This window comes from Myodes glareolus, chromosome X (assembly GCF_982192425.1).
Source record: "Myodes glareolus chromosome X, mMyoGla1.1, whole genome shotgun sequence".
NCBI classification, from domain to species: Eukaryota; Metazoa; Chordata; class Mammalia; order Rodentia; family Cricetidae; genus Myodes; species Myodes glareolus.
Genome location: NC_142053.1, coordinates 70,087,231 through 70,110,050, shown reverse-complemented (window position 1 = coordinate 70,110,050; position 22,820 = coordinate 70,087,231). Strand labels below are relative to the sequence as shown.

The 22,820-nt window shown below is 36.7% G+C and overlaps 1 protein-coding gene across 1 annotated transcript in view; it reads left to right on the top strand.

Annotated features, from left to right (window-relative positions):
• Dach2 (dachshund family transcription factor 2) overlaps nucleotides 1–21,459 on the top strand; it is a 635,206-nt gene extending 613,747 nt beyond the window's left edge. The window contains exons 13-14 of the mRNA XM_087902553.1: nucleotides 13,687–13,853; nucleotides 21,355–21,459. Of these exons, the coding sequence (XP_087758679.1) occupies nucleotides 13,687–13,853; nucleotides 21,355–21,459 (272 nt within the window). The remainder of the gene's footprint in view (nucleotides 1–13,686; nucleotides 13,854–21,354) is intronic.
• The last annotated feature ends 1,361 nt before the right edge of the window (nucleotides 21,460–22,820 follow it).

Sequence of the window (22,820 nt, the reverse complement as noted above, 5' to 3'; positions counted from 1 at the left end):
CTAGAAGAAAAGTCCTGTGAGATGCCCCCATCAATAATGTCACTTAAATAATATGTTGTTGTTTTGCAGGTCTTGTTTAAGTTATCATATTGCTGAAATTTCATGAATTTAATTTCTCCATTTTGATAATTTGAATGAGAATGGCCCTCATTGGCTCAGATGTTGCGGGAGGCCCTTCTGTCTATGTGTTGCTTTTATAGGTTAATGAGTAAAGAACTGCTTTGAGCCTGTGACAAGGGCAGAACTGGACAGGAATGCTAGGCTGTATATTGGGAAAGGGAAGAGTGGAGTCAGAGAGGCACCGTGAAACTACCAGAGTCAGGCATGCTGAAGCTTTGCTGGTAAGCCACTGTCACAAGGCTATATACAGATTAATAGAAATGGGTTAAATTAAGGTGTAAGAGTTAGCAAATAAGAAGCTAGAGAAAATGGGTCAAGCAGTGATTTCATTAATACATTCTCTGTGCGATTATTTCAGGTTCTAAGCTAAGCAGCTGAGAACAAACAAGCAGTCCCCACCCCCAGCACTCAGATATTTGAATAATTGGTTTCAACTGATGGAACTGTTGAAGAGCATTGTTACTCCAAGTGTATAGAAACTCATACATATATTAAGTAAATAAGCATACATTTCTTTTTATACTTTTCAATCGTTTTTGGTAAGTCTTATCATTTACCCTTTTCCCTCTATATTATCATCTGATCCTCCCAAGACAAAATACCTCCATTTTCTCATTTTGTCATTGATGATATCTGTTTTCCACTATCCTGATTTCTAGAACTCTGTTTTCCAACCTCTATTGTCCTCTCTTAACTCTTCTGGTTTCTGTGGCTACCACAGCTTTTATATTCACATCTACAGAATCAGAGAAAGGATGCTCAAAGAAAAGAAGAAAGGAGCCATTTGCCTTTTGGGCATTGTCTTACCTCACTCAATATAATTATTTTTAGCTATCTTAATTTCCCTGCAAATTTTATGATTTCCTTTTGCTTTACGGCTCACTAAAATTAGTTTGTCTGTATGCACCACATTTTCATTGTTCATTCAAAAATTGAAGAGGATTTAGGTTCCTTCCATTTTCAAGTTAATGTGAATAAAGCAGAAAAAAAAAACCATGATTAAGTATCTGAAATAGTTGACAAGTCCTTTGGGCACATGCCAAGCAGTGGTACAGCTATGTTATATGGGAGACCTACAGTTAGTGTTTTGAGAAGTCTCACCATTAATTTCCAGATTGGATGTATCAGTTTACAATCCCATCAAAAGTAAATGAGGTTTTTTATTTCCTTACATTACTAATAGCATTTGTTTTCAGGTATTCTCAATTTATTTTATTTCATTTGTTCATGTAAATGTTTTATACATGTATTTCTTTTTTATTTTTAATTGATTTTTTAAAATTTATTTTTGTTGATTATACATGGATTTCTGTACCTGGTGCTGAGAAATGACAGGAGAAAATATTGGCTCCCATAAAACTGGAATTATAGACCATTGTAAGCTGCCATGTGGGTATTTCAACTGGATAAAAATTCTCTGCAAGATCAGTGTTCTTGACCACTGAGCAATCTATTTAGCCCCTCAAATGTTTTCTTGATGCTAGTCATTATAACTATAATTAGATTAAACCTAAAATTAGTTCACAGTCAGGCACTGGTGGTGCGCACTTTAATTCTAGCACACAGGAGGCAAAAGCAGGCTGACCTTAGTGAGCTCTAGGGCAGCCTAGTCCACAAAGTGAGTTCCAGGACAGACAAGACTTTTACACAGAATAATCCTGCCTCAAAAGAAAAAAGAAAAAAAATAGTTTTCATTTGTATTTCCCTAATAGCTAAAGATGTTTAACAATTTTAACATGTGCCTTAGCTATTTATTTCTTCTTTTGAGAACTCTCTGTCTAGGTGTATAGACTAGTTTCAAATTGCATTATTTATTTTTTCTTGATTCTTTTGTTTTTTTATTTATCTTTTTGGGTATTAATCCTCCATCAGATATATAGGTAGCAAAATTTCTGTCATAATCTGTGAGTTTCCTCTTCACTTGGTTGATTTTTGACATTGTTAAGAGGTGGGATATCTGAAGCATAACTAATTTATGAGATTAGAGATTCTAAGAATTAGATTATTGAATTTACAAAAAGACTGGAGTGCCCTATATTTGTCTTCAGCTTTTTCCATGTGAGGATGTAGAAATAAGATGCCTTCTGGAGAGCAAAAACAATATGCTTTCTCCAAAGTCATCAAGAGATGAAATATAAATTACTAAAAAACTTTAAACATGGTCAACATGCTTATCCATCAGGAAAATTCAAATTAATTTCTTTTCAGTATTTCATATTAACCCAATAAAGGTAATTAGTTAAAAAACAAAAACAAATAACTACAAATGTTGATGTAAATATGAGCAAAAGGGAGAATTTACTCAATGCTAGTAAGAATACAAACTTGTTAAGCCGCTATGGAAAGTAGTGTGGAAGTTCTTCAAATCTTACCCACATTACTGCCTTAACAGGTCCTCAACAATGGTAACAACAACAGATATGCCAAAGTGAATGGATGTGGAAAATGTGGTATATTTATAAAATAGAATGTTTTTAAACTAATAAGAAAGACGAAATTATGATATCCTTATATAAACGGATGAAACTGGAAGCAATTATTCTGAGTGGAGCAACCAAGATGCACAAAGACAATTGTAACATGTCTTTGTTTTTTTTAGTAATCAAGTAATATTTATTACTAAAGAGGAAAGTCCAGACATATTACCATATAAAAATGAAGAATAACAATGGAGGTAGGAGAATACTACTTCTGATGTTATTTTGACAGTATGGAAATGCTTACAAGTGTGAAAATATGAAGCACAGATAATTGCATAGAAAATATCTAAATGCACATAAAATCTTGATGACAACCACCCATGGCTCTTAGAATTAAGTATTATTCACATGTTCACTTATATACTACAGTCTTTATTTCTGCAGAAAAGATAGTTTATAGAAGCTTAATTCATATTGCTATTTTTTATTCCTTTTTTACTTTTGATGACAGTCTTCCGTGACAGCATGGTTTTGCAACAAGCTCTTATGATATTGTGGATGGCTTCCTAGTTTCTCTAGTATTTTCCTGAGTGATATTTGGTCTTCTATATAATATGAAACATTCATAACAATCTCTTTGGCCACATCTTTTGGTACAGGATCATCAGACTCATTCTAGTACTCCCTGCTATAGGTGGAAGAAGATGGAGGCTCAGCCAACCTGAAATGAGACCTGAAATTGATACCCTTATGATATACTGCATTTCATTTTTCCTTTTGTAAAAAATCATTTTTATTGAGCTATGTTTTTTTTCTCTGCTCCACAACATTCCTCTCCCCTCCCCTCCTACCTTCTTCCATGGGCCCCATGAACCAAATTTACTCTTGTCGTTTTTGCTTCTCATGTACATAAGATCCTTGTATGTCTCCCATAGGAACTTCTTTGTTGTCTAGGTTCTCTGGGATTGTGAATTGTAGACAGTTTTAATTTTATTTTATTTTGCTTTACATGTTAAAGCCACTTATGAGTAAATACGTATGATATTATTTGTCTTTCTGGGTCTGGGTTACCACAGTCAATGTGATGTTTCTAGATCCATCCATTTGCCCCCAAATTTTAAGATGTCATTATTTTTTTCTGCTGTGTAGTACTCCATTGTGTACCTGTATCACATTTTCTCCTCATCCATTCTGTGGTCAAGGGGCAGTTTTTTTTAACAGGTTCTGGCTATGACAAACAATGTTGATATGAACATAGTTGAACACATGTCCTTGTTGCATAATTGAGCATCCTTTGGGTATATGCCCAAAAGTGGTATTGCTGGTTCTTGAGGTAGGTTGTTTTCTATTTTCCTTAGAACTCACCATACTAAAGTCCAAATTGACTGTACCAGTTTGCACTCCCACCAGCAATGGAGAAGTATTCCTTTTACTCCACATTTTCTCCAGCATAAGTGGTCATCAGTTTTTTGTTCTTGGCCATACTTACAGTGTAAGATGGAATCTCAGAGTTGTTTTGATTTCTTTTTCTCTGGTGGCTAAGAATGTTGAGCACTTCCTTAAGTGTCTTTCAGCCATTTTAGGTTCTTCTGTTGAGTGTTCTCTGTTTAGGTCTGTACCCTATTATTATTGGATTATTTGTTCTTTTGATGACCAATTTCTTGAGTTCTTTGCATATTTTGGAAATCAGCCTTCTGTCCCATGTGGGGTTGGTGAAGATCTTTTCCCATTATGTAGACTGCTGTTTTCTCTTGATGACCATGTCCTGTGCTTTACAGAAGCTTCTCAGTTTCAGGATGTCCCATTTATTAACTGTTTCTCTGAATGTCTATGCTACTGGGGTTATATTTATAAGTGGTATCCTGTGCCAATACATTCAAGTGTACTTCCCACTATCTCTTCTATGAAGTTCAGTGTGATTGGCTTTATATTGAGGTCTTTTCTTCATTTGGACTTGAGTTTTATGCATGGTGATATATATGAATCTGCTTTCATTCTTCTAAATGCTGATATTCAGTCATGCCAATATCAATTGTTGAAGATGACTTCCTTTAACCATTTTATATATTTTGCTTCTTTGTCAAAAATGATGTGCTTGTAGGTGTGTGGATTAATATCTGGGTCTTCAATTCAGTTCTATTCATCCTCCTTTCTGTTTTTATGCCAATACCAGGCTGTTTTCAGTACTGTAGCTCTGTAATAGAGTTTGAAGTCAGAGATTTTGATGCCTTTAGATGTTCCTTTACTTTTCAGAATTATTTTGGTTATCCTGGTTTTTTGACCTTCCACAAGAAGCTGAGGACTAGTCTTTCAAGGTCTGGGAATAATTTTTCTGTAATTTTGATGGGCATTGCAGTGGATCTGTAGATTGCTTTTTGCAGGATTTTTTGCAAGATTGCCATTTTTACTATGTTAATTCTACCTACCTAACAGCATGGAACATCTATTTATTTTCTGGTGTCTTCTTTAATTTCTTTCTTCAAACATTTAAAGTTCTTGTCATACAAGTCTTCCACTTGTTTGGTTAGAGTTACTTCAAGATATTTTATGTTATTTGTGACTATTGTAAAGGGTGGTGTTACTTTTATTTGTTTCTCATCTCATTTATCATCTGTGTTAATGAGGGCTACAGATGTTTTTAAGTTAATCTTATATCCTATTACATTACTGAAAGTGTTTATGAGCTGTGTAAGTTCCTTGGTAAAATTTTGGGAGTCTCTTATTTAAACTATCATATCATCAGCAAATAGTGAAAGTTTGACTTCTTCTTTTCTTCTTTATATCCCCTTGATCTCCTTTTGTTGTCTTCTTGCTCTAGCTAGAACCTCCAGAACTATATTCATTAGATATGGAGAGAGTGGACAACCTTATCTTTTCTGATTTTAGTGGGATCACTGTGAGTTTATCTCCATTTAGTTTAATGTTTGCTGTTGGCTTGCTGCAAATTGACTTTATTGTGTTTAAGTACGTTTTTGTATCCCTGCTCTCTCTAAGACATTTATCATGAAGGGATGTTGTATTTTGTCACTGGCTATTTCAGCACAATCTAATGAGATGATCATGTGGGTTTTTTTTCATTTTTTTATGTAGTGGCTACATTGACAGATTTTCATATGTCGAACCATGCCTGCATCTCTGAGATGAAGCTGACTTGAACATGGTGGATCACTTTTCTGATGTGTTCTTGGATTTCATTTGTCAGTATTTTATTGAGTATTTTATGAGTGAGATCGGTTTGTAATTCTCTTTCTTAGTAATGTCTTTATGTGATTTCAGTATCAGGGTAATTGTAGCCTATAAAAAGAGTTTGGCAATGTTTCTTCTGTTTCTATTATGTGAAACAATTTGAACAGTATTGGTATTAGTTCTTCTTTGAAAATCTTATTGAATTCTGAGCTGAAACCATCTGGTCCAGGGATTTTTTTGTTTGGGAGACTTTTGATTACTGTTTCTATTTCTTTAGAAGTTATAGGTTTATTTAATTTGCTTACCTTGTTTTGATTTAATTTTGGAAAGTTATATTTATCCAGAAAATTATTAATTTTCTTTAATTTTTCCAATTTTGTGTTGTACAGGTTTTCAAAATATGACCTAATGATTCTCTGTATTTCCTCCATGTCTGTTGTTATGTATCCCTTTTCATTTTTGATTTTGTTAATTTGGATATTCTCTCTCAGCCTTTGGTTAGTTTGGATAAAGGTTTGTCTATTTTGTTGATTTTTTTGAAGAACCAACTCTTTGTCTCTTTGACTCTTTATATTGTTTTCTTTGTTTCTATTTTGTTGATTTTAGCTATCAATTTGATTATTTCCTGCTATCTAGTTCTCCTGGATGAGTTTTCTTCTTTTTCTTCTAGAGTGTTCAAATGTTCTGATAACTCACTAATGTGGGATCTTTCCAGCTTCTTTATGTAGGCATTTAGTGCTATGAACTTTCCTCTTAACACTGCTTTCAATGTGTCTCATAAATTTGGGTATGTTGTGTGGTCATTTTCATCGAATTATAAGAAGTCTTTAAATTTTTCCTATTTTTCTCTCTTGATCCATTGATGCTTAAGGTGAGCATTGCTTAATTTCAATGTGTTTGTAGAATTTCTGGAATTAGTGTTGCTGTTGAATTCTAATTTTAAGTCATAGTGATCTGATAAGATACATGAGGTTTTTCCAATTTTCTTTGCATCTGTTGAAGTTTTCTTTGTTACCTGTATGTGGTCAATTTTTTAGGATGTTCCACATGGTGCTGAGAAAAAGGTATGTTCTTTTGTTTGGATTGAATTTTGTATAGATGTCTGTTAAGTCCATTTGAGTCATAACTTCTGTTAGTTCCCTTATTTCTCTGTTAATTTTCTGTCTGATAGGCCTGTCCAGGAGTGAGAGTGGAGTGTTGAAGTCTCCCACTATTAGTGTGTAGGTTTTAATGTTTGATTTAAGCTTTAGAAATGTTTCTTTTACATATGAGGGTACCTTGTATTCGGGGCATAGATAATCAGTGTTGAGATTTCCTCTTGATGGATTTTTCCTGTGACAAATATGCATTGTCCTTATCTGTCTCTTTTGATTGATTTTAGTTTGAAACCTATTTTGCTAGATATAAGGATAGCTACACCGTCTTGCTTCTTTTTTTAATATTTATTTATTTATTTATTTATTTATTATGTATACAATATTCTGTATATTCTGTTTACATGTATGCCTGTAGGCCAGAAGAGGGCACCAGACTCATTAAAGATGGTTGTGACCCATCATGTGGTTGCTGAGAATTGAACTCAGGATCTTTGGAAGAGCAGACAACGTTCTTAACCACTGAGCCTTTTCTCCAACCCACCAGCTTGCTTCTTAAGTACCTTAATTGGAAATTTTTTTCCCAACCTTTCATTTTGAGGCGATGCCTGTCTTTGAGGTTGCAGTGTTTTTCTTGTATGCAGCAAAAGGATGGATTCTGCTTTTATATCCAATCTGTTAGCCTGTGTCTATTTATAGGTGATCTGAGTCCAATTATATTAAGGGATATTAATGACCAGTGATGCCAGTTCCTGTTATTTTAGTTGTTGGTGGCGATGTTATTGGATTTGTTTTTTCCTTCTTTGGGATTTGCTGCATTGAGATCCTCTATTGTCTGTGTTTTTGTTGATGTAACCCACTTCCTTAGGTTGGAGTTTTCCTTCTAGTACTTTGTGTAGGGCTGGGTTTGTGGCTAGGTATTGGTTGAATTTGATTCTGTCATGGAATATCTTGGTTTTTCTATCTATGGTGATTGAAAATTTTTCTGTGTGTAGTAGTCTGGGCTGGCATCCATGGTCTCCTTATGTCTAAATAACGCTTAACCAGGACCTTCTGGTTTTCATTGTTTCCATTGAGATGTCAGGTGTAATTCTGATATGTCTACCTTTGTATGTTTTTTTCTTTATTCTGTATGTTTAATGTTTTATTATGTGGCAAGGGGACTCTTTTATTCAATCTATTCATGTTCTGTAAGCTTTTTGTATTTTCATAGAAAATTTTCTTCTATAATTTTGTTAAATATATTTTCTGTGCTTTTGAGTTGGACTTCTTCCCCGTCTTCTATAACTATTATTCTTAGGTTTGGTCTTTTTATGATGTCCTATATTTTCTGGAAATTTGTGTTATGCTTTTGTTAGATTTGATATTTTCTTTGACTGATTAGTCTATTTCCTCTACTGTATCTTTAGCACTTGAAATTATCTCTTCCATCTCTTGTATTCTGCTGTTTATGCTGGCATTTGTGGTTCCAGATAGTTTTCTCATAAATTTCATTTCTTTAATACCCTTGGTTTGTGTTTTTTTAATTGTCTCTATTTCAGTTTTCAAATCTTGAATAGTTTCGTATGTTTAGTTGCCTTTTCTTGCTTTTCTTTAAGGGATTTGTTGACTTCTTCCATTTTTTTATTTGTCTTTTCTTTCATTTCTTTGAGGAAATTTTTCATTTCCTCTTTCAGGGCCTCAAACATTCTACTAAAATTATTTTTAGGCGATTTGCTTCTGCTTCATCTATATTTGGGTGTTCAAGTCTTGCTGTAGTGTCACTAGTTTTTATTGGTGTCATGCTGTTGTTTGTGGTATTGCGTGCATTCTTAGCTTGTCGACCCATCTTTTTCACCTATTGGCATAGTTGGGGCTGTGTCTTTGATGATCAGTCTTCAGGTGCCAGAGGATTCAAGGCTCAGTGGTTTGCTACTCATAGCGCAGTCAGGGCCATGGTTCTAGTCACCCTGTTGGTCACTCTATGTTCCTGGAGGTTGCTCAGCACTCTTGTGAGTCGCTCTGCAATACATGGGTCATTCATGCCTGCTCCCATGGAGGTTGCTTGCTTGGGACAATTTCTTCTGTGGTTACTGCCTTGGATTTGCTCTGGCAGAGGTCTCTGGCTTAGGCCGCTTCCAGTGGAGGTCGCTGGCTGGCTCAGGCCTGCTACCTCAGAGGTCCCTGATTCACACTCAGTCCCACAGAGGTCTCTGGTTTGGGCCTGCTCTCTTATCAGTGGCTCACTTGTACCTGGTCTCTGACTCATGCCTGCTCCCTTGTCAGTTTTCCTCTTGTACCTGCTCCTGTGGAGTTCTATCCCTCAGGCCTACTACAGTGGAGATCACTGGTTCAGACCTGTTTCTGTAGATATTCCTGACCTTGGCCCACTCCCATGGACGTCCCTGGCATGATTGAAATGCATGTACCAGAGATGGTTATGTCTATGTCTGGAAAGTGGAAAAATATTCACCTAAGACAGATGCAATCATCTGTCCTATTGCAGAAGCACAGACTTTATTAAAATTAATAAAAATGGAAAAATATGTGAAGACCCAAAAATGCTAGTCTTTTTCACCTTGTCTGAAGTTCACAATTTCAGCTTGTTCATAGTTGTTGACAAGTGTGGCTACACACCCTGACCTATAGTGTTATTGATTACTTGGTGTTTTGGACACTAAAACGACCCATCCAGGTACATCCTCTCTACTCTGAACGAAGGTCAGAGAATTCAAGCCTACTTCTGCTCCTTCTTTTGAATTAAGAGTTTTGACCTAGGGAGTGGCTGCTTCAAGATACTTGGTCTAGGGTGGGTTCACTTTCTAAACAACAGAATGCTTTTTCTCATGATTTAATGGCTTGATGTCTCAAAGTATTGAAGCAAGCTACTGTTCTAGTTGTCCTTTGGTATCATGTTAAAGCAGTCTTTTGCCTTCTTCCCTTGTTGCATTGGGGTATAAAAGTGTTTGGAAAATTAAATGCAGGTGGGTTTCATTAATCATTGAAACTCCCTTCTGGTACTATTCTATGTTTCTGTTTTGTAGTATGAAGTTGCGGGCAGGCCTGCTTTTCATCCTGCCCAACTCCCGCATGGCTAGCTTAGCCCCAGAAATAATAACACATAAGTTGTATTCATTTAAATACTGCCTGGCCCATTATCTCTAGAGAGTTAGTTACTGGCTGACTCTCACAACTTGATTAACCCATTTCTAATGATCTGTGTAGCACCACAAGGTGTGGCTTACCGGGAAAGATTCAGCATGTCTGACCTGGTGGCTGGCTCCATGGCGTCTGCCTCATAGCCCTCTTCCCAGCATTCTGTTCTGTTTACTCCACCTACCTAATTTTCTGTCCTATCAAGGGGCCAAGGCAGTCTCTTTATTGACCAATGAAAATAACACAATAGACAGATAACCCTCCTCCATCACTGTTTCATTGTTTTCACTCATGTCTTCATTTGTTACATATTTTTCTAATATCCGTATCCCTACCCTGATAAGTGGTATGCTTGTTGGAGCTGGTCTCTGACAGCTCCCATAATTAAGATTCCCCCTAGAAGGCCAAGTCACATAAATGTCACAAATATGTTGAGGGTCTTTATTAAATCCTTGTAGGCTTCCTGATATACTGATATTTTATTCATGTTTTAATAAGTAAAATTTATTTGAAGATCAGAATGTAGATCTAAGTCACTAGAGTTCTGGGAATGGTGGCCCACACCTTTAATTCCAGGACTCAAGTCCACCCTAGGCTACACGAGAGTGATTCAGTGTAAAAGGAAACAGAGCGCACAGCTTTGATTCCTATTGTTCTTTAATGATATGATGTTGGGGTTCCCCAGCGGCCTACAAGCCAGGCAGAGGCTGCCATCAAAGGGGTGTAGGTTTCCCGCAGTGAGTGGCAGAGCTGGTCAGAGCTGGTCCTGCCATGTGGCCCAGAGAGCAGGCAGATGGGTGCGGCAGATAAAAGACTTACGTAAGGCTAAACATAAGGGTAAACATTTATTACTTAAAGAAGAAGGAGAAAAAGAAAGGCAGGAATAGAAAAGAGGACAGAGAGAGGAAAACACGTGTGCACATGCCAGGAGATGGGAAACAGAAGAGAAAAAGTTAAGATGGTGACCAGGAGGTCAGAAGTGGCTGGGAGTGGGCATGGTTAGTCCTTAAAGGAACCGGAGCATAAGGAATAACATTCCTGGATCCTTTTTATAATAAAAAGTAGAAGGATAGACATTACAGTTTGAAGGAATTGGGGCGGCGAATTTCCAAGACTGCTTCCGGCTGATTTGTGGGCATCATCTTTGGTGGGGGAGGGAGATCCGAGAGAAGACTGGATGCTGTTTACATCCTGGCACAGTTGGTCTCTGTTCCCAACAGGTGTCTGTGGCATGGAAATGTCTCATGTCCCTTGTATCTGGTTAGGGTATTAGCAGAACAGAGGACAAAATTAAATTAAGAAAAAAATTTTTAGGACCAGGGAATTGAGGGGTTTGTATCTGACCTGTTTATGGTGGGTTCTTTAATTTGGCTCACTGGAACTCATAAGAAAAATAGAAGTTTTAGGTATATACATTGTATAATGGCTGACATATTTTTGTATAATGAAAAGTATTTTTTATTTAGTGAAGCAACCTGGCAAACCTCTTAACTATCAGACTGTCAGAGATATTTGAGAAGGATAAGATTTTATTTGAGTTACTGATTAAAGAATGACAGAGAACTTACTTGGTTGGCATCTAGAGCTACTCTTTTGGGTCCTCCCTGGTCACTGAAGGTTGCATTTGACCTTTATTGTTTAGCGCAGATCCTGTCAGGCTTTAGAAGACACTGTGGGCTAAGAAATCTGTAGGAAGACAGTGCTACCTTGACCCGGGCAGCTAGGCTGTCGATTCCAGTGATTCTGTCCACATTTCGAGGTCTCCAGTTTAGGTGAAAGGCAGTTTTTGCTCAATGTTCAGCATTTGGCAGTCGAAGCAAACTGCAGATGGATGCTGTTCTGTGACCGTTTGTCTTCTGTCTTCTTGGAGGAAACAGAGTGCTTGCTAGGAGCCAACCTGTCTCTTTTTGTTATGAAAAGTTTTTTAAATAATAAAATACTTAAATATCACATTCCCCCACATCTCTGAGCAGTTGAGGCTTTTTATAAGGTATAGTTGCAGTATAGAATCTGTCTGGAAGGTTGGGTTTGAGGTTGACTGTATTAGAACAGTTTAATATTAAATATAAGAGAGGTAAAAGTACATACCAGTTTAAAATATGAGACTTATGATTTTGTAGTCTGAAATGAGATGAAATGAACAATCATTATACATAGAAAGATTGAACAGGAATTAGGCAAAGTGCATGTTTCTGATGGGCCCTATCAGAAGTACGTCACTATGCAAAACACCTGTAATCAGAGTTAACGAGAGGATTTCAGTGAACACCGAGGAGGGGGAAGGGAAGGCAGGACGTTCATAACAGTGGGAGAGCTTGGTTACGTGACCTGGCTCTCAGTGAATCTAGCGATAAAGTCACCAGACCCCAATGAACATGGCAGCGGCCACATGTTGCAGGGGGAAAAGTTACAATTTTTGAGCTGTAAGGATTTTAAGCTTAATAAAGAGTGACCTAAAGGCGTGATCTGCCCTGTTGCTGAGCCGCCATGCCAAACCATAAACCACAGAGGGGAGCAAAAGCCTGGAACCGAAAAAACTGTACCAAGTCATGGCTGGAATGAAGAAACCAGGGGCTGCTTGCCATGGCGGTTGCTATCCAGACTTTGAATCATGAAAATCCACACAACGAATGCCCAGGACCACGTGAATGAGCGTCCTCAATCCACGGGTGGGATGTTATGGGCCTAGCTGGATGTGGGCAGGTTGCTCAGAAACCAGAGGCTGGGGCCGCTCCGTAGCAGCGGTTACGATGAGAGGAGAGAAAAGGGAAAGAAAAGAAGTGAAAATGAAAAAAGATAAAGAAACTGAGGACCTGGTTTCCAGTCGAATGAAAGAATCTGAGGACCTGGTCCCTAGACGAATGCATAGCATGGGAAGTATGCAGTGCTAACGCAGGCGGACAACCCCCGGGGTCGTCAAAGCATGATTCTGGTAAAGGAAAGCAACCATAGCAGAATGAAAACAACCATCAGTAACAGAACGAGGAGCGACTCACCGATTGAAGCCGTCCGGGAAGCCAGTGGTGGGAGTGGAAAAAGAACCTGGTTCAGGATATTCGAGTCAAGGCACCAATATTGTTCTTTAATGATATGATGTTGGGGTTCCCCAGCGGCCTACAAGCCAGGCAGAGGCTGCCACCAAAGGGGTGTAGGTTTCCCGCAGTGAGTGGCAGAGCTGGTCAGAGCTGGTCCTGCCATGTGGCCCAGAGAGCAGGCAGACAGGAGTGGCAGATAAAAGACTTACGTAAGGCTAAACATAAGGGTAAACATTTATTACTTAAAGAAGAAGGAGAAAAAAAAAGGCAGGAATAGAAAAGAGGACAGAGAGAGGAAAACACGTGTACACATGCCAGGAGACAGGAAACAGAAGAGAAAGAGTTAAGATGGCGACGAGGAGGTCAGAAGTGGCTGGGAGTGGGCATGGTTAGTCCTTAAAGGAACCAGAGCATAAGGAATAACAATTCCTTCACTTGGGATGACACGGCTTTTTCATCCCTGAAGTAGAAAGGAATATAAGGTAGGAGCTCATTGTAGTCTCAGTCTGCATTATGAGGTTTGGTGAACAGCATTGCAGTCTACAGTCACACTGAGGACAGGATTGACCCTTTGTTTATCTGAGTCTTGGGAGAGGTAAGTACTCCCTAGTGGCTTGATTACTTTGCCTTTTTTTGATGTTCAACTTGAACCTCAATATCTGTCTCTGAGTTTTTATTAATTGTGCTACTCCCTAGTTTTCAGTTCAGACTATGTGAATTCCTATGACCCCATGTTAGTTGATTCTGTGGAATTATTTTGTGATGCTCTTGACCCTTCTGACTCCTATGATCCTTCTCTTCAGCAGGGTTTCTGTGTCCGTCACCATCAGGAACCGCATGAAGGCTCTCTGATGAAAATTAGGGTAGGTACTGATCTATGAGTATAGTGGAATATTGTTAGACATCATCGCATTGACCTTTTTTATCCAGTAGTGATTTGCTCAATCTTAGGTCTGTGGGACATCCTGCCTCTGGATCCTAGAACTCCAAGTAGTATCAGGGGTAGGCTCACTCTTTTGGACTGGACCTCAGGCTGGACCATTATTTGGCCACTGCTACAAGCTCTCTGTGCCAACCTTATCATAGCATATCCCATATGCAAGAGAAACTCTATCAGAAGTCAAGTGACTGGATTATTGTCCCAGTTCCTCCACTGAAATATTTGCCTGGTCACAAGAGATGATCAGTTCGTGCTATTGCAAAGAGTCTTAGCTAGGGTCAACTTTGTAGATTCCTGGGAGTTTCCCTTGGCCCCGCTTTCTGCCTGACTCAGGAATGCCACCCCTTTCCAATTTTCTTTTTTAGTATTTTCCTTTTCCATCCTTCCCCACAACCTTATCTTTTATGTTCCTTATTATTAATTGTCAATCTCAGTATCTGTGCTACTAGAATATTCACAAATTAGCCTCCTGTGCCAATGCATTCAAAGCTAGTTCCCACTTTCTCTTCTATCAATATCAGTATAACAGGATTTATACTTTAATCCACTTGGACTTAAGTTTTCTGTATGGCAATGGATATGTATCTATTCATATTCTACATTGTTGACATCTAGTTATGTCAGCATCATTTGTTGAAGACGGTTTCTTTTTCTATTGTATAATTTTGGCTTCTTTGTCAAAAATCAGGTGTACATAGGTGTGTGGTTTTATGTCAGGGTATTCAATTTTATTTCACACCAATCTATATGTCTGTTTTTATGTAAATACCAAGCTGATTTTATTACTATAACTCTATAGTAGTGTGTGAAGTCAGGGATGGTGATTCCTCTAGAAGTTCCTGAATTGTACAGGAATGTTTTTTTGCAATTCTGGGCTTTTGTTTTTCTATATGAAATTGAGCATTGTTCTTTAGAGGTGCATGAAGAATTCTGTTGAGATTTTAATAAAAAAGGCATTGAATCTCAATTGCTTTCCGTAATATTGCATTTTTACTTGTTAATCTTACCTATCCATGAGCATGGGAGATCTTTCCATTTTCTGTTATTGTTACAGGAAGGAGCTGCTTGTTTGTCCTGGCTGCCTGGCTGGCTTAGCCCCGAAATAAACACACAGAATCTATATTGTTTAAAACACTGCTTGGCATATTATCTTTATCTTCTTATTGGCTAATTTTTATATTACTTAATCCATTTCTATTAATCTGTGTATTGCTACATGGCAGTGGCTTACTGGGTAAAAATCCCAGCATTTGTCTCTGGTGGGTACATGGCATCTCTTCAGCTCTGCCTTCTTTCTCCCAGCATTCAGTTCTGTCTCCCCTGCCTACCTAAGTTCTGCCCTGTCAACAGGCCCAGAGCAGTTTCTTTATTAACCATTTAAAGCAATACAAAGACAGAAGGACCTCTTATATCATTATATGTTCTTTAATTTCTTTCTTTAAGACTTAAATTTCTTGTCATACAGGTCTTTCACTTTTTGGCTAGAGTTAGTCCAAGAAATTGCATATTATTTGTGACTATTGAAAAGTGCATTTTTTTCTCTTATTTCCGTCTCATTCCATTTATCATTTGTATATAGGAGGACTACAGAGTTTTTGAATTAATCTTGTATCCTGCCGCAAATCTGAAGGTGTTTATCAGTTGTTTGAGTTCCCTGGTAGACTTTTTGGGGCCACTTAAGTTTTCGATCATATCATCTACAAATAGCAAAAATTTGACTTCTTCCTTTCCAATTTGTATTCCCTTGATTTCCATTTTTTTTATTGCTCTAGTTAGAACTTCCAAGACTATAGTGAAAACCTATAGAGAGAATAGGACAGTCTTTTCTTGTTTCTGATTTTAGTGGTATCACTTTGACTTTCTCTCCATTTAATTTGAAATTGGCTGTTGGTTTGCTGTATATTGCTTTTATTATGTTTAGATATGTTCCTTGTATCCATGATCTCACCATGACTTTTATCATAAAGGAGTATTGTATTTTAGCAAAGGTATTTTTCAGCGTATAATGAGACGATTATGCAGATTTTCTTTCAGTTTGCTTATATGGTGAATTACCTTGACAAGTTTCCATATGTTGAACCAACCCTGCATCTCTAGGATAAAGCCTACATAGTTGTGGGAGGTGATTTTGTATGTGGGTGTATGTTCTTGGATTCAGTTTGTATTTTATTGAGTATTTTTGGATCAATGTTCATGATGCAGATTTGTTTATAATTCTCTTGTTATGTTGCTTCTTTATGTGGTTTAGGTATCAGGGTAACTGTAGCGTCATAAAAAGAGTGTGGTAATGTGCCTTCTTTTGCTGTTGTATAGCATAAATTATTAAAATCCAGAGACAGATTTAGGGTTCAAGCTGAAGATCAGAAAAGAAAAGTTCCCAGTTCTTACCTCTATATCAGACCAAAATGGGTGATCCTGCTTCCACGAATCATCAGAATGAGACTGAGACCCTGAGTTCCTGCCTCTTCCTACCTTATATTCCTCTCTAGTACTGGGCTTAAACATGTTCACCACTACTGCCCAGTCTCTATGGTTCCTAGTGTGGTTGCTAGGACTAAAGATGTGTCACAAGTGTCTGGTCTGTATGGCTGACTAGTGTGGCTGTTAGGATTAAAAGTGTTTGCCACCACTGCTTGGCCTGTATGGCTGACTAGTGTAGCTAGCTTTGCACTCTGATAGTGCAGGAGAATTGTTTGTATTCTGTCAATCATGTTTTAAATAAACGCTGATTGGTCAGGCAGGAAGTATAGGCAGGAAAACCAGACAGGAAGTAGAAATGATGCAATGAGAACAGGAGAGTTCTGGGAACGAGGAAGTTGATTCCTCCCTCTCTTGCCCAGATAACCGAAGCAGCAGGATGTGATCTGCCCCACTGAAAAAGGTACTGAGCTACATGGCTAACATAGATCAGATAATGATCTATATTAACCCATAACATAATGGGTTAATATAAGCTACAAGAGCTAATAAGTAGCCTGACCTAATGGACCAATCAGCTTTGTAACTTACAGAGATCTCTGTGTGATTTTTCTTTGGGGCTAAACAGCTGTGAGAACCAAGCAGGACAGAAAACCCAAACAAACCAGCCCCTCATAGGTCCATAAACAACATTCAAAAGCTCCTATGATGTTTCAACGTCCTTGCCAGGAAGCAAGCTGCAATATTGTGTCTGTGACCACCTGATTGAAAGAGTAAGAGTTTTCCCTGGCAGGATGGGCCAGAAAGCTGGCATTTTAAAACAGTGCAGCTTTTTTCCTGCTATGGCTGAAAACTGAAATGTGTTACTCTAGTCTTTCCCAAGCTTTCTCAGGCTTTCTGTGGATGTAGTTATCCACGTGGGCACCATTTGTAACATGAAGGCCGGTTTGTTGGGGTTTTCTGTCCCCGGTACCCCCCTTCATGTTACACTCTGATAATCAGCCAAGCCTTATTTATTAAAACACAAATATACAACATTTTACTATTGTGTGGAACAATTTGAAGAGTATTGGTATTACGTCTTCTTTGAAATACTGGTAGAATTCTACAGTGAAACCGTCTGGCTCTTGGCTTTTATTGACTAGGAGAATTTTAATAACTGATTCAATTTCCTTAGGGATAATCGGTTTATGTAAATTGTTTATCTGGTCTTTATTTAATTTTGGAATGTGGTGACTATCCAAAAATTTGTCCATTTCTTTTATATTTTTCAGGTTTTGGTAATTCTCTTGATTTCCATAGTGTCTGTGATTATGTTCCCACTTTCATTTCAGATATTCTTAATTTTGATATTCTCCCTCTACCTTTTGATTAGTTTCGATGAGTGTTTGACAGTCTTGTTGATTTTCTCAAAGAACAAACTGTTTCATTGAAACAATACAAGATTCCTTTCTTTCTATTTTATTGATTTTAGTCTTGAGTTTGATTATTTCTTCCCATCTTCACCTTCTAGGTGAGTCTATATCTTTTTGTTCTAGAGATTTCAGGAATGCTGTTAGGTTGCTAATGTGAGAGTCCTCCAAATATTTTCTGTGGACACTTAGTGTTATGAATTTTCCCTCTGAACACCATTTTCATAGTGTTCCATAAGTTTGGGTATGTTGTGCATTCATTTTCATTGAAATCTTAGAAGTTTTTAATTTCTTTCTCTAATTCTCTAATTCTTCATTGACTTAGTGGTAATTCAGATTAGAATTTTTCAGTTTCTATGAGTGTGCTGTAGTTTGTGTTGTTGTTGAATTCTATCTTTAACCCACAGTGATCCATAACATATAGGGGCTTACCCCAATTTTTTTGTATTTGTTGGGATTTGGTTTGTGAACGTGTATCTGGTCAGTTTTAGAGAAGGTCCCAGGAGGTGTTGAGAAGAATGTATATATTTTTTTTGTATTTTGGTGAAATGTTCTAACTATATCCATTGTCCATGTTTTTGTGGGTGCAGCTAACTTCCTTGGGTTGGCATTTTCTTTCTAGTACTTTCTGTAGTGCTATATTTGTGAACTGGTATTGTTTAAATCTGTTTTTTTCATGGAATATCTTGTTTCCTCCATCTATAGTGAGTGAAAGTTTTGCAGGGTATAATAGTCTAGGCTGGGATCCATAACATCTTTGTTTATGTGAAATATCTGTCCAGGACCTTCTGGCTTTTATAATCTCCATTGAGAAGTCTGGTTTAATTCTGAAAAGTCTGCCTTTATATGTTTCTTGGCCTTTCCCCTTTTAAGCTCTTCTGTTCCTTCAGCCAAATTATTATGTTGCAAAAGGACTTATTGAAGTCCAATCTATTTGGTGTTCTATAAGCTTTGTGCATCACCGTAGGCATGTCCTTCTTTAGGTTGTGAAAGTTTTCTTCTATGATTTTGTTAAATACATTTTCTTTTCTTTAAGCTCAATTCTCCATTTATTCCTATTATGCTTAAGTCTTTTCACAGTGTCTTAGATTTTCTGGATATTTTGTGTGAAGATTTTTTTGGATTTAACATTTTCTTTGACTAATGATTCTATTTCCTCAATTGTATCTTTAATTCTGGAAAGTCTCTTTTTCATCTTTTATATTTTGTTGGTTATGCTTGTATCTTTATTTTCTGTTGGTTTACCCAGATTTCTTATTTCCAGAATTCCCTTCTTTATTGCCTCTTTTTCAATTATCAAGTCCTGAACTGTTTTCTTCACCTGCTTTGTTATTTTGTTTGCTTTCTTTAAGGGATTTATTTATTTCTTCCATTTTTGTTTGTCCTTTTCTTGATTTTTTAAAGGGAATTTCTCATTTCTTCTTTAAGGGACTCCATAATTGTCATGAAGCTGTTTTTAAGGTTGTTTCTTCTCTTTCATTTTTGTTGAAATGTTCATGTCTTGCTGCTGTAGAACCACTAGGTTTTGGTGATGTCCTATTGCTCTAGAAGTTGTTGAATATATTTTTCCACTCTCAAATACCCATCTCTTCTTCTAAATGTTACAAACCATGCTTGTATCTCATGGGTCTCCAGATATTACAGGGGATGTTTGACCAGGAGGAGAGTGAAGTATTCACTGGGTTTGGGTGGCTGAGTGGCTTTTATAGTTTACAGTATACAATGAGTGGGGAAGGTGGAGGAGTAGCCTGCCATCAGAACTTTTATCTGCTAGCTGGCTGCTGGGGCTGAGATAGGATGGTAAGGGCATGGCGTCTTCCCCAGTGCTTAGTGCCTAGAGCTTGGGGCAGTTTAGCTGGGAGACAAGTCACTCACCTCTTCTTCAAATTGGTGCAAGTATTGCTTCTGTCTCTAGGATTTGCTGATCTTGCAGGGGATGTTTTACCAAGGAAAGTATGAAAGGTTCATGTGGTTTGGGCAGTGGAGTGAGTATTGTAGGTTACATTGCCAGTGTGTGTGGACATGGTCGAGCAGCCTGCTATCAGGACTCCTACCTGCTAGTTTGCTGCTGGGGCTGAGATGTGCAATAGATTTTCATAAATAGGAAGAGGTAGGTGTCCAATTTCTTTCTTTGGCATATGAATGTACAGTTTCCCTAGCACTATTTATTAAGCATATTGTTCATGATTTTCTGTTCTTTGTGATTTTGTTGTCAATGAGCTACCTGTATATATCTGTATATATTTCTCCATATTATCTATATACTTCTTTTTATCAGTATCATGATTTTTTCCTTTCTATTACAGTGTAACAAAATTTGAAGCAAAATTATAAAACTTATGTGTTGCTCCTTTTGTGCAGGATTTCTTTAGTTATTAAGAATTGCTTGTGGCATTATTCATGTATTTAATTATTTATATTTAATTTCAAATAATTCTGCCAGTGTGTTCCGTGCATACTAAAAACTTTCATATCCTTCTTCTCTATCTTGTTCTTTCATCTTCTAACCTCCCCATAAGTCTTCCTTTAATGATAATACCTATGCTTTCCCTTGTGACCTATTGATATTAAGAAGGGCGCCTGTATGACTATCAGTTTGGAGTCTGCTGATCTCATTATTAGCTATACAACTAAAAATATATTTGTCATCCCTAACAATAGAAATAGATACTAATTAAGAGGCAAAAACTATGATTCTTTTAACAATTCTCCCTTCCTCAATTTATTGTCAATGGGGTCATCTGATTTTGTGAACCTTAGAAATTTGTTTCTTAAAGAATAGGTTTGGTCTTTTGATATGGATATTGCTGAATATATAGATGGTATAAAAAGTTTCAGAATATTATTTTTAATATATGAATAGGATACAACTTTTCATCTTCTTTGCTTTTTATTTCACTAGTGCTTAATAATTTTTTTCAGAAAAAATTATTATTCTTCATTTAGGTTTTTACTATGTATTCTCTTCACAGCTCTTATAACTATGGTTTCTTTTTACTATTTTCCATGGGAATATAGAAATATAATGGAGTTTTCTCTGCTAATTTTTGTAGCTTGCAACTTTGTTGAATTATTCTTTTGCTTTAAAAGTATTTTATGGAGTCTTAGGTTCAGAAGTTCATGTTACTTATATGTATGTTTGATTCCTTTTATTTCTAATTCATAGTTGTTCTGATACAAAATTTTAATACTATTTTGATTAATAATATTGATAAGTGGCTTGTCCAGAGCCTTTTGTGTTTTGTTTTATATTTTGGCTTTTTGAGAAAGGATTTCTCTGTAGTTTTGGATCCTGTCCTCGAACCAGCTCTTGTAGACAATGTTGGCCTCAAACTCACAGAGATCTGCCTGTCTCTGCCTCCTGAGTTCTGGGATTATAGGCATGTGCCACCACTGCCCAGCTAGAATATTGATAACAGACTTGTATAGAGCTCAAAAAAGACAGTATTGTTTACAAATGTTTGGCCAATAGCTCAGGATTATTTCTATCTCTTACATTTTAAATTAATTCATTAATATTAATCTATATTCTACAACATGAATTTACCTCCTTTTTTTAGCTTACACCTACTGCTTCCTCTATGTGTCTGGCAGGTAACTTCTCTGACTCTACTCTTCTTCTTCCCAGTGTTCTTAGAGAAGCTTTCCCATCTAATCTTCATTAAACCAGTCACAGAGACATATATTTACACAGTATAAAGGAATATTCCACACTTTTTTCTTTTCCTTTTCTTTGTTTTGGTTTTGCTTTTGTGGGGTGTTTATTGAAACAGGGTTTACTCTGTTTAGTATAGCTTATCCTGGAACTCACTCTGTAGACTAGGCTGGCCTCAAACTAATAGAGATCTACCTTTCTCTGCTTCCTGAACATTTGAATCAAAGGTGTGTACCACAACTGCCTAACCTTGAGTGTCACTTTCAAGTCCTTTCTTCTTGTCTTAGAATTATACTGGCAACACTCACTTTTACATCCTTTAAACATTTGTACTAAATAAAAATTAGTTATTGTCACTATTTGTTGCTTAAATGATAATGTATGTTATTTTAATGTATAACAAATTAGTATAATTTTATATAACCTGGTTATAGGTGGACAATAGGTCTGCAATAGGTGGACAGGATAAGATTAGATGGGAAAGTTTCTCTAAGAACACTGGGAAGAAGGGTAGAGTCAGAGAAGTTACCTGCCAGACACATTTTATATAACCTGGTTATATAAAATTATGTGTATAAATTTATATATAATCACTTTATATATGTCTTTATAAAGAAGATATATACCCACTTTTGTTCCTTAAAAGCAACAAAATCTTATTATGTCTCCATTTCAGAATTACTTTAAAATTTGTAGTTGTTTCCAACATTCCTTCCATTTTTTATAATGCCAATGATCTACTACATCTGACATTGTGCCATGAAAATAGAGAGATGTCTAATTTCTTGCCTATTATGCTGACAGTCTTATTGACCGCAGTGTCTTTTAGAATTTAGAGTCTCACTTCATGTCATTTTATCAGATAACTGAATGAATTGCTTTAACAAAACTCAAATCCAAATCAAACAAATGCTCTCACTATTTCAGGTTCTTTTGACTTTGCTTGACTCAATTATTTTGATTGCAAGGTTACAATGGTGATTCAAAACTTGTTTCATATGTACCTGTACACTTTTAATGCTGTTTGTGAACACTGATAAATTATAAATGCTAAGTAGTTATCTAATATTAAAAGTGTTTGTAACTAGCTAATAATCAACTTTATTATCAATATTTATTTCTAATATTTACCAAGATGTGAAAACTGCAGATATTAAGTATATAAAATTCAAGGTATAAGTTAGTATATATTGCAGGCATAGTATTTATGTTCCTATGCTTTTGAAATAAATCATAGACTCTAGGATGGATTTCAATTGCAATATTCCAGAGATCTTGCAAATCAATCTCTTAAAAACTTCGATGAACAAATAGGATACTTGTCTATAAATCCCAATTTGATATTGATTAACTATTTATACAGTACTTTGAGCAAAAACATCTATAGGAATTTATCACATTTAAC